The 20,261-nt window shown below is 37.3% G+C and overlaps 1 protein-coding gene across 1 annotated transcript in view; it reads left to right on the forward strand.

Annotated features, from left to right (window-relative positions):
- SRBD1 (S1 RNA binding domain 1) overlaps window positions 1-20,261 on the forward strand; it is a gene marked incomplete at its 5' end in the record, with an annotated part of 124,624 nt that overhangs the window by 23,549 nt on the left and 80,814 nt on the right. The window contains 3 exons of the mRNA XM_081997324.1: window positions 4,538-4,695; window positions 5,903-5,993; window positions 7,075-7,182. Of these exons, the coding sequence (XP_081853450.1) occupies window positions 4,538-4,695; window positions 5,903-5,993; window positions 7,075-7,182 (357 nt within the window). The remainder of the gene's footprint in view (window positions 1-4,537; window positions 4,696-5,902; window positions 5,994-7,074; window positions 7,183-20,261) is intronic.

The following is a 20,261-nucleotide window of genomic DNA, read 5'->3' on the forward strand; positions in this document are numbered from 1 at the left end:
CATCTCTTCACGTCACAGTAATAGTACTGTCAGTCACATTGTTCTGACTCCTTTTCCTGTATCTGTCTGAAAGAAAGCAGCAAAGTAACTGTTGTGGTTGGAAGTGTCCCTCATGTTTGTCATCTGCACTTTGTGCTGAATGAATTAGTCAGTGTTAGTCTGGTACCATTTTGTGGGTATTGTGATAGTTCTAGAGTAGTCAGTAAACTTATTTCTGGTGATACTGTAATAATGATGTCATCACACAAAGCGTCACTTATAAGATCTGTAATATTGTTCTAAATGTAAAGGAAATTTAAAACTTAGTATTATCGAAGTAACATTAATTATGTGAACTCCTGTACTATATTTAATCAAAATTATTTAATATGTCAAAAAGTCTACATTCTAGAAGTGTTGTCAAATGGCTAACAGCACTGATGGTGTGATTCTTCCCTTGAATAGAAGAGAAGCTCCCCAAAGCATAACATGTTTGATTCTGGCAAGGCTTTATGATATGTAACCTAAATTTTAATACCTGTTTTGAGGTAGTTCAAATGAAGTTTATCAAAGAAACCCTGTTTCTTGGACCAGAAATGTTGAAATGACTTGTGTCATAATGACATATGTTGGTTATTCAGTACTTAAAATCAGCAATCGTGTTTTGAAATTGTCCTGGTTTCAGCCAGGATAGAGCTGGTTTTCTTCACAGAAGCTAGTGTGAGACTGTGTTTTGGATTTGGGATGAGAAATTGTTGATGATGTGTTGATGTTTTGGGTTGTTGCTGAGCAGTCAAGGACAGTCCAGCTTCTTGTGCTGGCCTGCCAGCGAGCAGGCTGGGGGTGCACGGGGAGCTGGGAGGGGACACAGCCGGGACAGCTGACCCAGACTGGCCAAAGAGATATTCCCTACCATCCGACGTCATGCCCAGTACATAAACTGGAGCTGGCCGGGGGGCGGAAATCGCTGCTCGGGGACGGGCTGTCGATCACGGGGTGGTGAGCAATTGCTGTATTGGGCATCACTTGTGCTCATACATTCCTTTGTTGGTATTATCATTGTTGTTCCCTTCTTTCTTTCTGTCCTATTAAACCGTGTTTATCTCAACCCACGAGTTTTTTTTTCCCAATTCTCTTCCCCGTCCCACTGCGGGAGGGGGAGTGAGCGAGCGGCTGCGTGGTGCTTGGTTGTCGGCTGGGGCTAAACCACGACAGAAATGTAGTTCTTCTGTACCTGCATGGCTGTGGTCTTACATTTCTGTTCAAATTGGAGTTCTTTTCCTGGCGTTTCTTTTCCTGAGCATCATTGGCTGGATGTTGTATGTTCTTCCCCTCTCAAAAGAGTTGTCAGCTAAAGCTTTGAACAGCAGATATCTCTAATGGCTTTTGGGTTTCTTCGCTGCACTATGTGATGTTTGCTCATTACTTTGCAGGCAAGATTGCTTTACCCTTTTTGATTGGTGAGCCTGTTTTTTGCTACTTTCACAGATTTTTTGAAAGTGCTGGGTTCTCTTTTTTTTTTTTTGGTGACCACCATACATGTAGCTACTTTAAAGGAGGCACTGTGTTTATTGTTTGGCCAAAACTATGAACATCTCATGATGATGAGTCCAACTGTTGGCTTCTGTCACATCAGTGTGAAAGTAGTTGTCATTTCTAGCCTTCTCTACAATCAAACTCTCTTAAAATAAAGAAAAAAGACTTACCTTTCAGTGGGGTTTGGTTTTATCATAAATAAACAAACTGGCGTAAGGGTTCTTCAAGGCTCTCTTACTGTGTGTTTGCTTTGTGGTTCCTGTCACAGGACTGTTGTGGCCTGCGTGTTGTGTATAGCACTGAGGGCTGCTGCAGTAGTAGGTTGCTGAAAGTGTTCTGTTCTCTTAAAAAAAAAAAAAAAAAAGGCTTCCTTCCCTACTACTTCCTAGATGTAGCTCACAAGTCGTAAATGCAAAGCTTGTTGCCTGTTGCTGAGTGGATGTCTGCTTATGTTTTACTCTTTGTGATGATTTTGCATGATTGATGGTGTCTGGTTAGGAAAAGCTGAAACATCTCCTGTAGAGAGGAATGCAAAGCACCTGCCAGTAGTATTCCTGGTCCGTGACCCTTAACCCTTATCTTTCTTTTATTCTCTTTCCACCCACACCAGAAGATGATTTTTAGGACTCTTGCAAAGGGCTGCTAAAGTATTCAATACATTCTTTTAGCCTTAATATTTCCAATGCACCTCCCACTGTTCTTTTTCTTTTTTTCTTTTTATTATCATTAAATTTTGGAACAGAAACTTTCCAAGAGTGTATTGAAATTTCTGGTGCTTCTAGTGATCAGAAGAATGAAACTTGCCAGCAAGACAGTTACCTTATTTATTGTTTAATTTCCTTTCTTCCACTCTGTCAGATACCATAATTTCTTGTATCTGGTATAATAATGTCCAGTGTTGCTTTTGGCTCTTTGAAATATATTTTATTTTGTTGCAGTACTGGGTGCAATGATTCCATCAGGATTTGATGCAAGTCATGTGGCACAGACATATTTTTTAATGGATAATCCTTTCCTAATTTTCCATGCGTTCTCGAAGTGAGTGCTCTCCTCTGTCTTCAGGGACACAAACATTTCTCTGTATATCTTGTTTCGCACCTGAAGCTAGTTTGCAGATATTTTTCCACGGAAAGGATTGCCTCTCTGACTGTATATGGAAGTGGGGAGTTTTAAATCTCAATTTAAAAATTGACTCTTAAACATTGAATATAGGAGCTAGCAGGTCATGATTAGGTTATTTGCTTTTATTACAATATACCTGTTAGTGATATACAGTCTGAGTGCTTCACAGAATTCAAGGGAGGGACTTGAAATTCTGACTTCGTTGATACTTTATCATAAAGCAGCAATTGAAGGGTTTTGTTTTTTACAAAATAATCATTCCTCTTGTGTTTAGAGAGGAGGACTGATATCTGCCTCTGCCTTATACCTCTACCATATTAATGAGAATTGTCACAAATGGGAAAAACATGAAGCTAGGCATCTTGCCGTTTGGATGAAAAAAGAGAAAGATATTAGATTGTTTGAGGTACCTTGATATTTGTTCAAGGATGAAATGACTATCCCAAACTTGAAATTAAGAGCCAGTACTTGGGACAGTAGATCATGTCATTGATACAAGTGTTGAGTGAGAGGCGGTTAGAGAGAAAAGAGAGGTCTATATTTGAAATTAAAAAATACAGGATATTATGTAATAGAAAGGACATACGTTATGTTCCCCCTATGCACCTGGCACTTTCAGTAATGTTTCCTGTTACTATAAAAGTTTCTGTATATCCATGCCAATTTTAAACGTGATTTCCATAAGGTGCCCATAACTAATAGCATGTGTTTAGGGGCAATTTTAATTCCTGCACAAGCCTCCCTTCACAGGTGGACTGATGTGAATTTGCAGTGTGGGAGGACTTGGTCTTGTGGGCAGTAGGGACCCCGTATCTCTGGGATAGATGGAAAGCTGGAACTTGGCCTGTCTCTGAATAAAGCCTCCAGTCCAAGAGCATTCAACCTTCCCTTGTTTACAAGCCACTTTTAAAGTTAATTTCTGTGCATGTGCGGCTGGCTGAATCTCTGTTGTGCGTGTATGTGGAAGATCCATATGGCTGTGAGGCTTATGTATTTGTTGTCTCTGGTCACAAGAGGCATCAAAATGTTCTGGTCATTGGGTGGGCTTGAATTCAACCAACACTTCCAGCCCATGTCCCTGGACTCTACCTGCAAGAAGCTTGTTCTGTGGTTTGGGTTATTTTAGCTTAATTTTTTAAGACTAGGGCAAAGTGGTGTATTACAACTGAATGACCAGGAAATGAAATGGCAACTGAAGTTCAGTGGAGATGAGTGTAAGATGATGCTTGCAAGGGGAAGTAATTCTCTCTTTATATAGAAAATTGTGAGCTTTCCTGTTTGTTTCGGAGGAAGCCAAATACCCTCCTAGAAGGGACCTCAAGTCTACACACTCTGTGATGACTTAAATAACACAATTAGTAGACAAAATTAAGTGCTTCGTGAGTCATGGTGTGTTAGCAATTAATTGGATAGGCCCCTTCCAGTTTCACTCTAGTACCTCTCAACCTAAATGATCATTCTTTTGTTGCTGGGTAGTGGTTTTTCTCCAGAACTGGGAAGTTAATGATGCATTCAATTCATTCTTCAAATCCATTTTGCTTTGCAATTGGGTATCAGCTTTGACAGGAAGCTGTTCATTGCTCAAAATGATGAGTTGATATTTGAATGTTGGTTGGTATGTGTACATTCTTATAGATGTTTCTATTATAATCTTTATGTTGTTTTACTTTCGTAGAACCGGAATGAGATGATCATATAGCTGATCCTTTTTTAAGAAGCGTAAAGAAGAAAAAAAAAAAAAGGGCAAAACAAAACCACCAACAAAAACTTGATTAGAAGTGTAATGTTTAAAGATAATGAAAACATGATTGGAAAAAGCCTTTACAACTTTGAAACAATTCAGAAGTGCATTTGAAAGGTAATTGAGGAGAAAATGTTTTTTTGCTTTCATCCTTCTAAGATCAAAGTTGACATCTGATGCAGAGAAAGAGTCTGTGATGATGTTTGGGAGAAATCTCCGGCAGTTGCTTCTGACCAACCCTGTGAGGGGCCGTACCTTGATGGGAGTAGATCCGGGCTACAAACATGGCTGCAAGTTGGCAATTATTTCACCAACCAGTAAGTTTCAATTTGAAATATTTTTGAAAGGACTGATAAAAATATATTAATTTAGAGGGAAAGATAGTTTCAAAACCTGCTTTTTTGTCAAATTGGGTTTTTTGTTAGGCTTCTAGTGTTTTCCATGCATCCTGTCATGCAAATGCCTTTCTTCAGGCTTAAGGTTAAGTTTCTGGCACCTGGATTCCAGGTTCTCCTTTGGTGTTATTACTCCTCTCTAAAATAGAATTTAAAATCCCTTCTGCCTTCTTGAATACATGTTCAAATAATTGTGCCTCTCAGTACTCTGCAAAGAGAACACCTGGCATTTTTATTGTTTAACAAAGAATTTGAATTTAAATACTTTCTGTAACTTTGCTTTTTTCATGGGTAGTATCTTGGACATCTGGACATTTTATCAGCAGCCCTTTTGGTTTAGTAATATGTGTGTTAATGTGAGAAGTCAAACATTGTATTTGCAGAACATTTTGGTTCAGTTTTTAAGCAGGTATAGAACAGAGCCTTTCCAGTTCCTCTTAGTCTGATCTGGGGATATCTACCTCTTTAGGCCCATGAGAAAATGGTTTGTTTTACTTTTATTTTGTTGCTGCTTTTTGTCTGAGTATATATCCACCCAGCGTGGGTGTAAGGAAAGATGTGTTTTTGACACATGCTAAAATGGCAATAAGGGTAAAGTAAATGCTTATTAGCTTGCGTTGCGCCATAAGCTATCACAACCAGTTAATACAGAGTTCTCTCCAAATGCGATAGATGGGATGATGGCAAGAGCTGGCATAGGTGTTCAAGAGCTCCTGGACTGCAAACCCAGAGACTGCATTCCTAATTTTCATCTCTTTACTGGATCTGTAAAATGTACTAGACCAGAACAATAAATGTTCTGCAGTGAATTGCTGTTTTTCTCTTTGGTAATATAACACACTTTATTTGCCTAATATGACAAAATGCTCATTATTTGTTATGTGGATATGTCCCCAGGGAACCAGAAAATACAGCAACTCATTTTGCTTTGGCAGCCAAAGCATTTTTTGTCCTCTGCTGACCATACATTTCTTCTAATTGGATATATTATAAAAACAAAAGGTAAAGATGGCTTATTTAAGAAGCTTGTTTTTGTGAATCATCAAATTAACTTTAGTAGTTCTGCAGGATATAACTTTTGGATTCTTTGCCTTTTTTCATCAAATGGCTTTGGCTTTCATTGTTCTAGGTCAGATACTCCATACTGATGTAGTTTACTTGCATTCTGGTCAAGGATTTCGTGAAGCTGAGAAGATAAAGAGACTTCTGCTACAGTACAGGTATGCTCAAGAAACATCCATTTATTACTCTTTCTTACCAAACGTAATTAAAATTTTCACTATATGAATACTTGCTTTTGGGTGGAATAAGAATTCTATTGACTTAACTGGAATTCTTCTTTTAAGTAGTTCAGAACCTATTTTTCTTTTAGTTTACGTTCATGATTTTGTAGTATGTATGTAGTATGTTAGAAGCATATGAAATCAAGCCATGGTTATGGCTGAGGCTGCATGCTATGAATGTATCCCCATAAAGCTCTGTCAATCCATTAATTTTTAGGAATAGAAATTAACTTTCAGCTGAGGAATAAGTTTAGCCTCTCTCTTCCTACCTCCCCACAACCCCCAAACCACTTACTGATCTTTCCCTGTTCCAAAAGCTACATTTAGGTTTTGGAAGAGTTTTATTAAGCAAAGAAAATCCTGCTCAGATAAGTCTCCAGATGGACTTGCAAATAGGGGCAGCATGATTAACGGGTTATTGTATCCAACTGTTTTGGGATCCCCTGTGGACAGACATCTGGTCCACTCAGTCAGCTGCTGAACTGCCACAGCATACAGTCCAGTTTGTCTTTAAGCATTACACTGGCTTTAAACAAGGTGATTTGATGGCTGACTGGCTGTGGTGGGGGCAGTCAGAGTCAATGACCTTGCAAGCTGTTGCAAACTATGATGTTCCCATTAAGGAATTAAGATTCTGATTGCCTGGGCTTCTGCCCTTTTTTGTGACTCATAACATCATAACAGATGAGGGAAATTCGACGTGAAAGGGTTTGTAGACTGTAAATAACATTACATTTCTCTTACGAATATGAAGTATCATTTTTGTTTTTTCTGCAGATACTACCACTGCTCAGTTCTATTACAAATGAGTGAAAATTTTGACTCATCTCTTGAACTGTCACATTGAAAACCTGTTAAACACAATGTGATATTACTAGGAATATGTTCTCATTAAATCCAGGCCTTGTGTTATATAAAATAAGATTTATTGGTCATTGTTGTGCATTGAATGCTATGTGCTATGTATGAAAAAGTCTAAAAGAATAATTAATTGTTCATCTTTGTACCCTGTGCGAAGTTGTAGCACTGTTGTGATTGGCAATGGCACAGCCTGCAGAGAAACAGAAGCTTACTTTGCTGACTTAATTATGAAGAAATATTTTGTACCACTGGATGTTGTTTACTGGTAAGATCACTTTGCTTGCTGTGATACTCATCTGTTCAGCACATTTTAACAGGTAGTTTTAAAAGTAATTTTTTGGAAGTGTTTCTTTGTATTGCCTTGTCTTTCTTTCTTGAGTCAAGCTTGACGCATCCTTCTAGCCAAAGGAAAACGGCTGTAGCTCTTTGGAGCATGAAAGTAGCTCTCCTGAGTCAGTAAGAGAGACTCACTGAAGCATTTTGTCTTCTCTTCCTGAGGTTCACTCTGTTGCTATTATCATTGCAACAAAGTGTGTTGAGAATAGCAGCCCAAACAGCAGAGGACCTGTGTTTGTAATTGTGTGTTTATTTCTTGATAAATGAGGCTTAAATGCAAATGATAAAGCTTGTGTTGTCTGACTATGGTATGGAATGCTTGCTAATCCTATGGGTATTACATGGTCTGGCAATAAATATTTTGTTAATACCTAGCAGAAAGTAGTGAAGGTATTTATTCTCTTTAAACTTCAAACTTTATCCATTAGTTTTGTTGAATTCCAACTGAAGTATTCTGCTGTTGGTTTGGATAGAAACTGTACTATAATGCTTTCTGTTTTCCCCGTGCAGAACTGTTCTTTTTCTTTTTTTTTTTTAATTCACATCTTTAGGTTTTTTGGAGCATTTTTGGTGATTTACCGAGAATTATCTCTTGTGCTGAAGTTTAACACCAGTATTTACTTTTCACTGTCTTAACATACTTAAATAAGTTATCTAAATTTTTGAAACATTTACGGCCTTTCTCTGTTCAAACTACTATATACATTTAATTTCTGATTTTAATTGTTTGCAAAGGAAGCAGGCTGTTCAAGCTTCTGAAAAATAAATAAATGCAGTTGTTTAACCTGCAAGATTAATTCCTGGAAGGGAAAATTAGCATAATCAAAACAATTTTTGCTTTCAGTATATATTTATATTGTTAATGGTTTTCTTGTGCTGTGCTCATATATTAAGAGGTACTCCTTACTTCAGAATTCGTAATGCAGAACACTGAGATACTGCATATTAAAATAAAAATTAGAAGAAGGTTATTTTGGTTTTGTACTGCATGCTGTAGGTGACATAGTTGATGCTATTGAACTTTGTGGACTGCTGTTTGTGTGTGCACTTATGTGTGGGTTTACAAATAAGCTGGGCTTGCAGTCCCTGTGTCTCTCTTCACATTTTGGCAGTCTTGACTGGGTTTCTTTCTTGAAAACTGGGGTTCCCATGTTGCTCTTTCTCCTAAACTAGTTTTATATGCATCTCATTGCATTATCCAGTGCTGGGTTTTTCCAGCCATGCTGCTGAATCCTGCAAGGTAGCTACTCTGTTTGCTTTCTAGCTCCAGAAAACTTTCTCCTTAATCTCCATGGTATTTCTTAGTAACAGAAAGGAATGATGAGTCCAGACATTTACCCCCACACTTATCATAATCCAGTGAAACGCCTGGAATTTATGTCAGTCTGAGTTCAAAAATGAGATAGTTGCTAAATGAGGACCAATTAGTACAGAAGTATCATTTGAGCAAGAGGTGACAGTAGGCATACATTGTGAACTGCTATACCTCTTGAGGGGAACTATGAAAGATGACTTGGAAGAATGTGTTCTGCTGAGCCTCTTCTTATAAATAAAAGTCCCCCAGAGCATGTGCTGTCAGATCACAAAAAAACTTTTTTTGTTTCCATGTGCAGAGTTTTACCTTGATTATGTTGTTTTCTCATGATAGGGGAAAATACGCGGGCTTTGTTTATACATAAGCTGAATACAGACCTCTAATCAGATCTGTGGAAACCCATGGTATGCTTTTGGATCAAGTGGTCTTTATAAATTGTTCTTCACAATTAAAATCTATAAGAAACAATATCAGTAATGTTGGAACAGTTAACTTTTAAAGACGATGTGCTCCAGCAGGTTGCAGTTGTAACTAAAAAAAAAAAGGATTTACAAATGAATTTAGTGTTTGAACTGCAGAAAAAACAAAAACCAGCCCAAAACCAAACTAAACCAAAAGCAACCAGAACAGAACAAAAACTCTCCAGCACTTAACCTGTAACAGAATGAGGCGGTTGCATCCAGCGTGATACCGTTTCCCAAGTGTTTAGCATCTTGCAGCGATGCACTGAGCTGCACAAAGGTGGAAAACCTTTCCCAGCGGAGCATAACTCAGTTCATTGCTGTGTGCAAGTTTCAGAGACTTGCCAATTGTATTTGCATTTACAGTGCCTTTCCTTAAAGGAGTCCAAATGTGAAGTGGCTTGGCAGATGAGACTGGATTGTTTTATAGTGCTATAAAACCAAAATCCCAATCAGCTTCTCAAGCTGTCATTCAGAAAGGTGGCTGATAGAGAGATACTACAGACTTCGGCTTCCTTTGCAAATAAAGCTTGTAATATGATACCACTTACATTTTTTGTTAGAAATGGAGAATAGGATCTGAAATTATTGTAAAAAAATAAAAACCTGTTCATACCTTAACGTCCAGTTCATAATATGGAACTTGGATCATGCATTTCCAGGGAAATGAGACAATAATAGTCTGTAATTTTAGGAAGAAGGTGTGTGCAGTTGATGCATGCACAAATGATCTGGACAGGTATGCACTCAAATGAAGCTTAATGATAATAATAAGATGAACACTTAATTGATTGCATGAATGTACAATACATGCTGAAATATGCTGAAGCAGTCTCTCTACTACTAAAGTTCTGTACAATAATTTCAGAGTTGTGCATGAAGTCAGGGTCTGACTCTTAACAAACTTTTAACTACAGACTTAAATGAGAACACTGCTTTACCTTTTTTTTTAGCTGTGTGGCAAGAATCAAACTAACTGATTCTCACTTGAAAATATTTCAGTTGTATCAGTATCAAAAGAGACTAGTGACATAATTTCCTTCATTTCAGTTTCTTTCAAAAACATTACAATGTTTGACTGCTTTGTCTTTTTTAGTGCGAATAAAGATATGAAAAGCAAACAATTAAAATAACAAATCCTCAGCAATGGCAGGTACAAACTATGTATAGTTTTACTGAAGTTTTCCAAAAAGAAGACAAATCAGTGAAGATAGTAGGAAATGAGGCATATGACACGATTTTTTTGTCATGTTAAACCCTGTTTGGATTCAGTTTGACAGTTTTTTATTTAAAGCAAATATTTTTCACTATTTTTGTAACCAACATGCTTTCAGATACCTACATCCAACCTAAATAACTGCAGGACTTCTGGTTTTTTTTTTGGTTTTTTTTTTTTGGAGTAGTTTCCCTTTTAGAGCATGTTTATTGACTTAGATTAGGACTGGACTAGAGCCCAGAGACAGTCATATCTAGTCCTCAGGTTTTTTGTTACAAATCAGTTTTTGTTACAGGGTTCAATAAATATTCTTGATTATTTATGTTAGTTCTATTGTGAGTTCTTGCCAAAGATACATTGTATTATAACTAAAACAGATGATCTGTTTTAGACAAGTGTATTTGTTTTAACAGGACCAGAAATGTAAATGAAACAACAGTGTGTTCAGCATTAACATGGCACATGATGAACTTTTAGGATTTCATTGGCCTTTTTGGATTAAATTAAAATCTTGGAAAAAATATTTCAAGAATCTCATTCCATATTTCAATCACTGCAACTGTTTTTCTTTTCATTGCTGTCGGTTGTAAGCATCTTGGAAACGAAAGCTATCTGGATGACAGGTGAACTATGCTAGAGAAGGACTATATGAACAGCTAAATTGTTGTATTTGTAAAAATAAACCCACAATTTTTCTTTCAGCCTTAGTGTCACAATACAAACATTCTTATGGGCCTGACTTTCTTACGTGCTTGTTACATTAATTTACACTCAGAATAAAGTATTTCAGCTCATATTTAAAAGAAAGTTTGATGGGTATTATGAATTGTTTCCAACAAGCAGTAAAGAATGCAGCCAGGCAAATGTATTTTTTTGTTGTTGTTTTTAGGTGTCTTGGCATTTAATATCTGTTATACTTGGTTTTAAACTGGATACAAAATCCTTTTCTGCAACTTTCTTCAAAATCTTTTCTTGCTCTTGAGGCTTTATAAGCAATGTAATTAATAATTTACTGCTGCTTAAGTTCAAACACTTCTGTACTGTGACAAATAGGGGAAAGTCTGTAATGTAAAGTTCTCATTGGGTTTTCTTTAATGTTTTAAGTTGTCTGCTTTAGAATACTAGAAACGTTCTGCTAAGGTAGAATAGGACTGTTTAATACCTTTTGAAGTTGGACCTTGGTGGCAAGAAATTGATTTGGAAATGTTTGTTCTACAGGACTTCAGGTCCGCTTGTATTTTATAGGTGTCTGCACAAGCTTTAAATATCCTTTTCAATTTAAATGTGTGTTTTATGTTGTTGAATATCTACATTATACTCTCTCAGCTTTAACAAATGCCACTTTCAAGTTCCATGCCTCTACATTTCTAATGTTACACTAGCTTAATTCCCATTACTTTTCTGCTTCATAGCACTCGCAGTTTGAAAGGGACCTAACATTCGGGTTCACATTATGATAATTAGGTTTCAAAGCAGTGTGGGGGGATTAAGATGTCTGAAGTCTAGTTGCCGAATAAAGTTCAGAACTACTTGTAAAACTTGTTTGAGTGGTTAACAGAAGTGGTTTTATTTATTCAGTGCTCATGCAGCATTAATCCGTATTTCATCAGGTACCCACAGTGCTGTAACTCTAGATATGACCTTGGGACTTAATTTACCCCATCTCAGTTTTCCTTATTAATGTGCCATGAAAGAGGTACATGAAAGATAGCCAACATCAAAGCACCTTTTCAAATAAAGTGGTTGATACGAATCCTCTGGTATTTAACACTGTCTGTCAAATGTTTCAGCTGGTTTGCATCCTTTTACAAGCTATTGCTTGCTGCATTAATGCAGTTGTTTCAAGTCTGTTGAGAGTACAAAGGGAGGTAGGGATATGGGAAACTTTATTCCTATTTCTTTTTGATTATATTTTCTTTAAGCTGTTATTTTTGTCTGTTAAGCTACATAACTCCATTGATGACACATTTATGTATGCTTACCTACACACCTTAGGTCATTAGATGTCTGATACAGAAGGTAGAAAGTTGGAAAGTTTTGGCAAAAGGAATACATATTCAAGCGGAAACAATGCACACGTCTGAAATGTGCACTGAAGAACCTTTGTTATGCTTTCATCTCTTTCAAGTTCTAGTGGAGTCATGAGAAGTCCTAAAATATGAAGAAGTAATTCGAGGAACAAACAAGTTTAAAATGTGCGTGAAGAGGACATAGTTAATGAAAACATTTTAAATTTTGTAGTGATTTCCAGCCAGGCTGTCTTTTGTCCCTTACTTAAAAGTTACTTTCTGTTGTGGTTCATCACAGCTGAGTAAGAACTCATGATCATGAACACTTAAAATGAAAAATCATTTTGTGTATATTTATATTTACAGGAGACAGTCATGTAAATTGGAACCTCACTCTGCCTAGAGACTTCTTCCTCCTGCTACTCTTGATTATTCATATCTTTAGATAGTAATTACTCTATTGTTCGGCACAACATGGACTGTAATAATCTGCATTTAAAATAGTATCCGATGTTTGTCTGTTCCTCGTGCATCCACAGACTGGTTTCTATGCTGAGCTGAACCCGTACCATAGTCAAAAGGGAAATTCAGAAGTTGTCTTGGATTTTAAAGCAATCTAAGAAAGCAAAGATTCCCCTCTGCCCCAGCTCTGTTGCTTATTTTAAAAATTTACTGTAGACACCAGTACCATCTCTACTGTGTTTTTCTGAGGGGAGGAAAAGAAATGGGTAAACAGTGAAGATACAGTGGGACAGGTGAAATGGGAGATGATAATTTCTGGCTTGTATAGCATGAATTTGAAACTTTGTAAGTGATACACTTGACATAATTGTCGAATACCATCTTTGAGTTCTATTTCAGAGAAATAACTTCACAGTTGAAGATGAGAACAAGGGCTAATTGGGACTATGTCAAAGTAAAGAGACTATGAATTCCTTTAAGTTCAGAAAAAGAGTAAGATATATGTGGAGTCTAGACTTCAGCAATGTGAAGGCAGGGGGTCAGGAAGTAAATGTAACTAGCAAAAGAAATCTAAATCTTGAGGAAAAAGGTCCACTTTTCCAGAACACTGGGACAAGTCATTTGACGTGGTTCCAGGGCAATCTATGGGAAAACAGTCTTAGGGAAGAAAGGAAAGTTATTCATGCAACTTCCCTGCTATGTTTTCTCTTTCCAAGAGAAGATCATAGTAATATCAAGCAGTGATTTTAAATTATGTATTCTCAATGTGTAAATCTCTTCAGACCTTTGAAGGATACTAAACAAAATAACTTCTGTAAAATGAGGGAAGATTTTAGGATGAAAAGCTATTAAGCATGTGACAATATGTTCAAGGGCAACTTTGCTTACTCTTCCATTAGAAATTTACTGATTTCAGATACACTTTTGTAAATTAGATATTAAATGTGAGAAATTTATCACAATAATTCGTTTCCCCCCACTTTTTTTGGCAGAGAAGGCATTTGCTATATTTAGGATTGCCAAATGACTTCTCTATTTTCAATTTTATGTTCCCCACTGAGCAGTAATTTGTACACAAGCCATTTCCTTGTCTATCTTTGTTATTTTCAGATAAATAAAACCCTTTTTTTTTTTTAAGATAATCAGCTAGAAGACATCTGGTATTGCAGTACAACAGAAGTCAGGTGACAAGGGAAAAGTATCCAAAAATATTTACAAACACAAAACAAGACCATGTTAGAAAGGTAAAAGGTTATTGAGAGATGACAGACAAAGAATATGCACTGAAGAAGTGCTAATGTTTTGGCACAGAGTGTGCCCGTCAGGTCCCCTGGGAGCAGTTTTGGAATGTATGTACTGCATGAGGTACATTAATTGAACAAGACGGGGTTCCTCAACCTCACTTAAAACAAATTCACATTTTTACCAAATACGTGTAGCAGTGATTTTAATGTTCAGCATAGAACTACTAAAACTATACTGTGAGCAGGGGATTTTATTTTTGGGGTGTGTTTGACTCAGTAGTATAAGTCTTTAAAAACACTATTTTTATCACTTAATATTATGTGCCGTTCAGTGTTTCCAATGCACTCTCCTTTCTTAAGAGCTATCTATGATGGCCATTAAAATTATTCCAGCCTGAAGTCTCTTGTTCAAGGCTACTTCCAAAGCTCAGAAGTGAAGAAGGATTTAATAGATTTAAAAATGGTTGACTAGATCTTAAATTTGCTGGATTGCTGTGGTGAAACAAAACTAGTTTGAGTGTTTGATTATGTCTGATAATAGGGGGTGGGGGACCTAACAGGCTAAAAATAAGATTTTTATTTCAGACTGAAATCTAGGTTATTATTTAATGTGGTTAGAACTTTGAAGTTTTTCTGTGCCACTTGGTCAACACAAGATTCTTATCGGTTTAATTTCAAAGAAAGATTTCCAGGAAGATTTTATTTAGCAGAACAAACATAAGGCAGTATTAATATGCCCACTTCTCCCAGAATCAGCGTTCGTATTCAGTCCAACATCCTTCTTTCTCTGAAGGGTCACCAAACCACGCTTCCTTGCAATGGCTGTTCACTTGCTCCCATGGATTTTGGAGTAGAGATACCGAAGGATGAAATTGTCGAGTCGTCGTGTACATCTGAAAGGTTGCATGCAGGTCTCTGCACTGTGTGTGCTGTCGTGTACTTGGCAAGAGAAGGCGAGGAGCCTTTTGTTAAGAGGTGTCTGAGTGGTGGCCGAGGTCTAGGGATGGCTCAAGGAATGCAAGAAGCATGAGGAACTGGGTAGCTGGTGGAGGAAGCGTTGTAGAGAGAATGAGGGTGCAGTCAGGGAATAAGGGTCAGGGAACTTGGAAAGTACTTCCTCTAGACGGAGGCATTGAAGTACAGTCTGTGGGAACTTTGTACAGCTTTGAGCTCATTTGAGCTGCGCCTTCCTTGTCTTTTCAGTGCAGTGGGTTATGTCAAGAGAACAGTTGCCCCTCCTCTTCTGTTCCCTCCCCCAATAATTTGTGAGTGTGAATTGATGGTGTACAGTCCAGGCTGAAAACTGAGGTTTGGACTTGAGCTGAAAGATGTGTCCTAATGACATATTACTGCTTCTCACAGTGAGCATTGGAGACAGACTCTCAACAGCTGCATCTGAGTTTTTTCCCTCATATATAAATACTATATATATATTTTTATAAACATTTATAAATATATGTTTTTTTATATAAATACCAAATATAAATACTACACTTACTTTTTTTTCTTAGCTGGAGTGAGCTGAAGTATGCTTGTTCCATGTAACTCCAGAGCATGTTTTAAAACACTGTCTCTTCATCAGATTCATTCAGAGGCTTAGAAGATTAGGTTTTGGTCAGTTACTGAGAGACACCACACGAAGAAAAGGAGTCATGCTCCTTATGCAGCTAGGATTCTGTAAGTTTAATGATGTGAGCTTTAAATGTTCCAAACTTGGTATTGATACACATCTCAAACAAATCAGAAAAACTTAGGCTTTCAGGCAAGCTGCTGTAGCACCATTTTAAGAGTTTCCAAAATTAGCATGTATGGTTCCAGTGTCTCTGTAGTTTTAGGTGGCTTTTTTCCTTTAAAGTAACAGCATGTGTGGTTACCTCCATTTCTTTCATACTGGAAATGGAATGTAATCAGATTTGGATGCTACCTGCTCAAACAGAAGCCGAGAGAGGTTAGCTAGTGACTGAGCTGAGTGATGGTGGATCTTTGATGTATTTTTGGTTTGCAGACCATTGAAAACTCACTGGTGGAAGAGTAGAATTCACTCCAGAGACTGTAAACCTACTGGCAGTGGGCTGGTTTCTTCTGTGTCCTTTGTGAACCCCTTGGAAGAAGCCTGTGAACCACAGTTTGAAAACCACTGGGTTTGGACCTGAAAATAACACAAAGCAGAAAGACCCAGAAACTTCTTATTTAAAATAGGTGAAATTGCATGTAGGAAGTCCTCCCTCTAATTTGTATTTGCAGAACTTTGATCATGGAAGCTTACAGTGTGGCTCTTGTTACCCATGTCTGTGCATTTTACACTGCTAGCCTTTACCCATTGCCTGAGATGAAATAGCATGGCTCCCCCCTAGCGTGGTATCGCCGTGCTAGCAAAATCTTTGATACCAAAAAGTGAATATAAATTTGAACCATTAAAACATTAATTTATTGTTTGTGTCAATAATGCCTTTCTAAAATAAGTGATGCTTGTGGTATTTGGTATATTACTCTATTATCCTTATCATACTTAAAACACACAAACATACGTTTCTGATGTCTCTTAAGTAACTTCGTAATGAAAGAGCTGTGGCAATTGTTAAATTTTCGCTAGCAGAGCTTGGGAAAATTCCTTTAGGCTCCTCACTATGTAAAAAAAGCTCCATCAGGAATTACTTGTGGAATCCTGTCAGAAGTTAAATGAAATGGAAGCATACAAATATAGAGTGTGATTAATACTGAGAGCGTCCAGATTAAAATTATATAAATACAAGATGTATCCTTTGATTTGTGAGGTACTAAGACTGAAAGTTATTGCACAGTCTGACCTGGTTGTGTATTTGGGTAGTATTTTGTCTTCAAGTAGATATTTTGTAGTAACCTAATGGAGAAGTAAGCATTTCTCCATTTGTGTGAGGTTGCCAGTAATATGTTTTTACTTAAGTTGAGATTCTGCCAAACTTCATACCTATTCATTTGTAAAACCAGATTTGGTGTTCTGTATTTCAGTTCTTACTGGGCTTCCTTTATTGTTTTGAGATGTGATTTATTGATTTATTTGAACTTAAACTGTGCTATTATCATTGATGCTGATAGCAGAAGCTTAGGTTCGGTGGTTAGATTACATCAGGCTGTCTAACACTCTACGTTACATACCTTAATTTCAGTGGCTTTTAACTGGCAGAGTTACCTTTGGGATGAAATTCTTCATCTTAGATCTCTGTTAGAGAGTTTATATGTGTGGGTTGCATGTATTTCTAAAAAATAACTAGAAATGTTTAACAAAATGAAGGAGTGAGCATATGCACAAATGCTGTCACTAGCAGGTAAAAGTTTCTTTATTCTTTGAAGTTTCAATACTGTTGAGATCTGTTAAAAAGGAAAGTTTGTGGGCAGATGCAAAGTTTGATAGAAGTCCCCCTCTGAAAATATGTTGAGGTTTGTTTTGAGTAGTAAACGTCAGGAAATTGCCACTTTGTACAGCTGCTAACAAATTCTTCCAGTACCAGGATTACAAATGGTGATTAAAAAAAAAAAAAAAGGCACTAATGTCTTGGATTTTAGGGAGATTTGAAACTTAAATGTTAATGGCTTCTAGGTGTCCAGTAGCTTGAGAATCTTCCAGGACTGAAAAGCAAATATAACACATCTGTCAGTAAAGGAAGTCTCCTTCCCTCTGCACTTGCATAAAATTGTCATTTCTATTCCTGATTTCGGGCTGTCAGCTCTCAGAGGCTGTTGGCAATGCCAGAGTGAGTGCTACCCATGTTGCACCTTCACTTGGAGTAACTTTGTGTGATACTGAAACTGGGGGCTATGCTTGCCTGGACTCATTTAACTTCCCTTAGCCAGAAAGTGTATGGCAGTCTTAAAAGCGTCATGAATGACATTGAAAGAAGCCACAGCAACAGGAGATGCTTCAGCATACTTCTGGTGTTTTCAGGGTGTGAGAGGCAGAGACTGTAGACGTGCTGTGTGTCTCAAAGGGCCTTTGAGTAGGTTATTTCAGCTTGAAAAGGGATTAGATTTAGATGACTGCAATGTCAGACGGTTGTAACTGAAGGTGCCTATCGAGGATAATTCCTTTCTATAACTGGATTCCAGCAGTTTTTGTCAATGATGAGTAAGTGGAGGGAAGGAGAAATGATCCATTTGTCGTGGGTGATAAGGAGGCGAGAAAGAGTACATCTGAAAGGAGACATCAAAAAGCACAAGCTACATGAAGCACCTTTTTCAGCACTAGGCTCTCCTAGCAGCAGCAAACGGGTACGACGGGCAAGTGGAGGGGAAAGGACAGAGAGGAGAGAGCGGTGCTGGTTTTCCTGTTTCTTTTCAATTGGGAGAGATTTGTGTTGTTTTGGGGGCTTCATGTATGGTTGTAAATGCAATCATGTCCATCTAGTAGTTCTGTACATTAGTTGTTTTCCTTTCCCTCAAACACCCAGTGTTCGTGAAAGCACATTTGTTTCTTGCATAGAAATAATTTTTTCCGTGTAATCCTGTTTGCAACTGCAAGTAATATCACAGTTTCTAATTGTATCGGATTACTTTATCTAACAGGAAATACTATTCAAACAGCTGAGATGTCTGTGGAGCTTTCTAAATAAAAAACCGGGCGGGGGGGGAAGATGTCCAGCTATTTGCAGTTATAGTTACTGTTACTATTAAATTGGCTTTTCATGTAAAATCTCTCTCAAACCTAATTGACTTTTAGGTTTTGTTAAACATATTTGGCAGCTAAGGCAACATGCCTACTGCCTGTTCAGTTCTTTTATGGGGTTGAACTAGAACTAACATTTGGATAAAATACATTTTGACATTTGAATTTGACATAAATGTTTCAGGGAAACAGTTTAGACATGCTTCTTCCATGGGTGATTCTCTTGTCAGCGTTACGATGTTGTACTGTAAATATTCTTTGGAAGTGGGCTTTCAGTAAAATCAGTGATGCATTTATTACTTGTTCGTGGTCTATTTTTCTTCATAGTGTAAAATCACAGCTCAAAGTTACTTTGTCTTTTTTTTTTCGTTAAAGTTATCTTCTAGAAGTTAGTTTGTCATTTTTAAGTAAATCAAACTGCATATTCCTGTATTACTACTCAGTGATTATCTCTCTGCTGAAGGAAATGTTAAGTCTAATCTGCTGCTATAGAAGTAAATAGAAAGAGACATTGTCAATTTGGATGTTTTAAAATGAAATAATTTTGAAATCATGATCTAGTATCCTTTAAATATATGCTGTTTCTTTAGCTAACAACAACAAAAAGACTTTAAAGGAATGCTTAATTCCTTTTAAAAGGAATGCTTAAGGCTGTCCGCTCCTCTGTTCCTCTTGTTTTCCCCTGTTCCTGTAGTCCTCAGCTGGCTCTGCTGCCATCCTGCTGTCTCTTTTACCTGCCTGTCCACAGCCGCTTGGTGCCTCCTCGGTCGTAGCCTTCTCCTTGGGGAATCTGCCTAATGACCTCTTGGCGTTTCTGGAGAAGACCACTCACTGAAAAGGCTGGGCTGCTGGTCATTATTAGTGGACCAACTTAGGAGAAATTATTTTTCTTTTTGCTGGCTTCTTTTCGATTAAGAGGCTCCTGTAGGTTGTAGGTTACTGGACTTCTGGCATTAGCAGGAGTAATGTTTTCTGCCTGAGACAGGATTTTGAATAAAGGGGTTGTTCTGGTGCTAAGTGAGAAGCAAAAAAACCTGGTGGCATCTAATTCAGAGCAGATTCTCTTCAGTTTTATGGTTTGTAGGGAATTTCTTTCAGCGTTTTATGAAGTACAGACACAGATTAAATGTTGATCAATGGTTTGTATAAATATATTTTATTTAATAGACAGCGCAGAAAGTGCAAAGTTGATTACTTTTTGGTTTACCTTAAATACCAGCATTATGAAGCTAAGCTAATTGGTAGTTAATAGTAGCTTGTGATAAACTAAAATTTACAATTAGCACAGTAAACTTTGGGGGAGATATTTTATGCAAATTAGCCTTGGGTCACCTGAAATACCATTTTTTGCACTCAATACAAGTTGAAGCTTGTAGTGATTAAAGCAGGTCTCATTTCAAAATTTTCATGTAACATGTGGGTATGGTTTAAGTTCATGTCTACTCCTTATTTAAAAAGCGTTTGTAAGTTAGTTTCCATTGGATTTAATGACAAAATATAAGCCTGGGGTTTCCTCTTTACTGTGGCACAGTTAATACAATTAAATTGCATAAAATCACATGGTGCTCATGATGATGGTGATGTTGTAAGCCTTTATGAACTTCAGAGGAAGTTAAGACTTGGAGCTTGTGCAGTGTGTGTGTTCTGGGTCTCAGGTTTTGA

The sequence above is a fragment of the Phaethon aethereus genome (assembly GCF_964289735.1).
Source record: "Phaethon aethereus genome assembly, chromosome: 3".
Classification (NCBI taxonomy): domain Eukaryota; kingdom Metazoa; phylum Chordata; class Aves; order Phaethontiformes; family Phaethontidae; genus Phaethon; species Phaethon aethereus.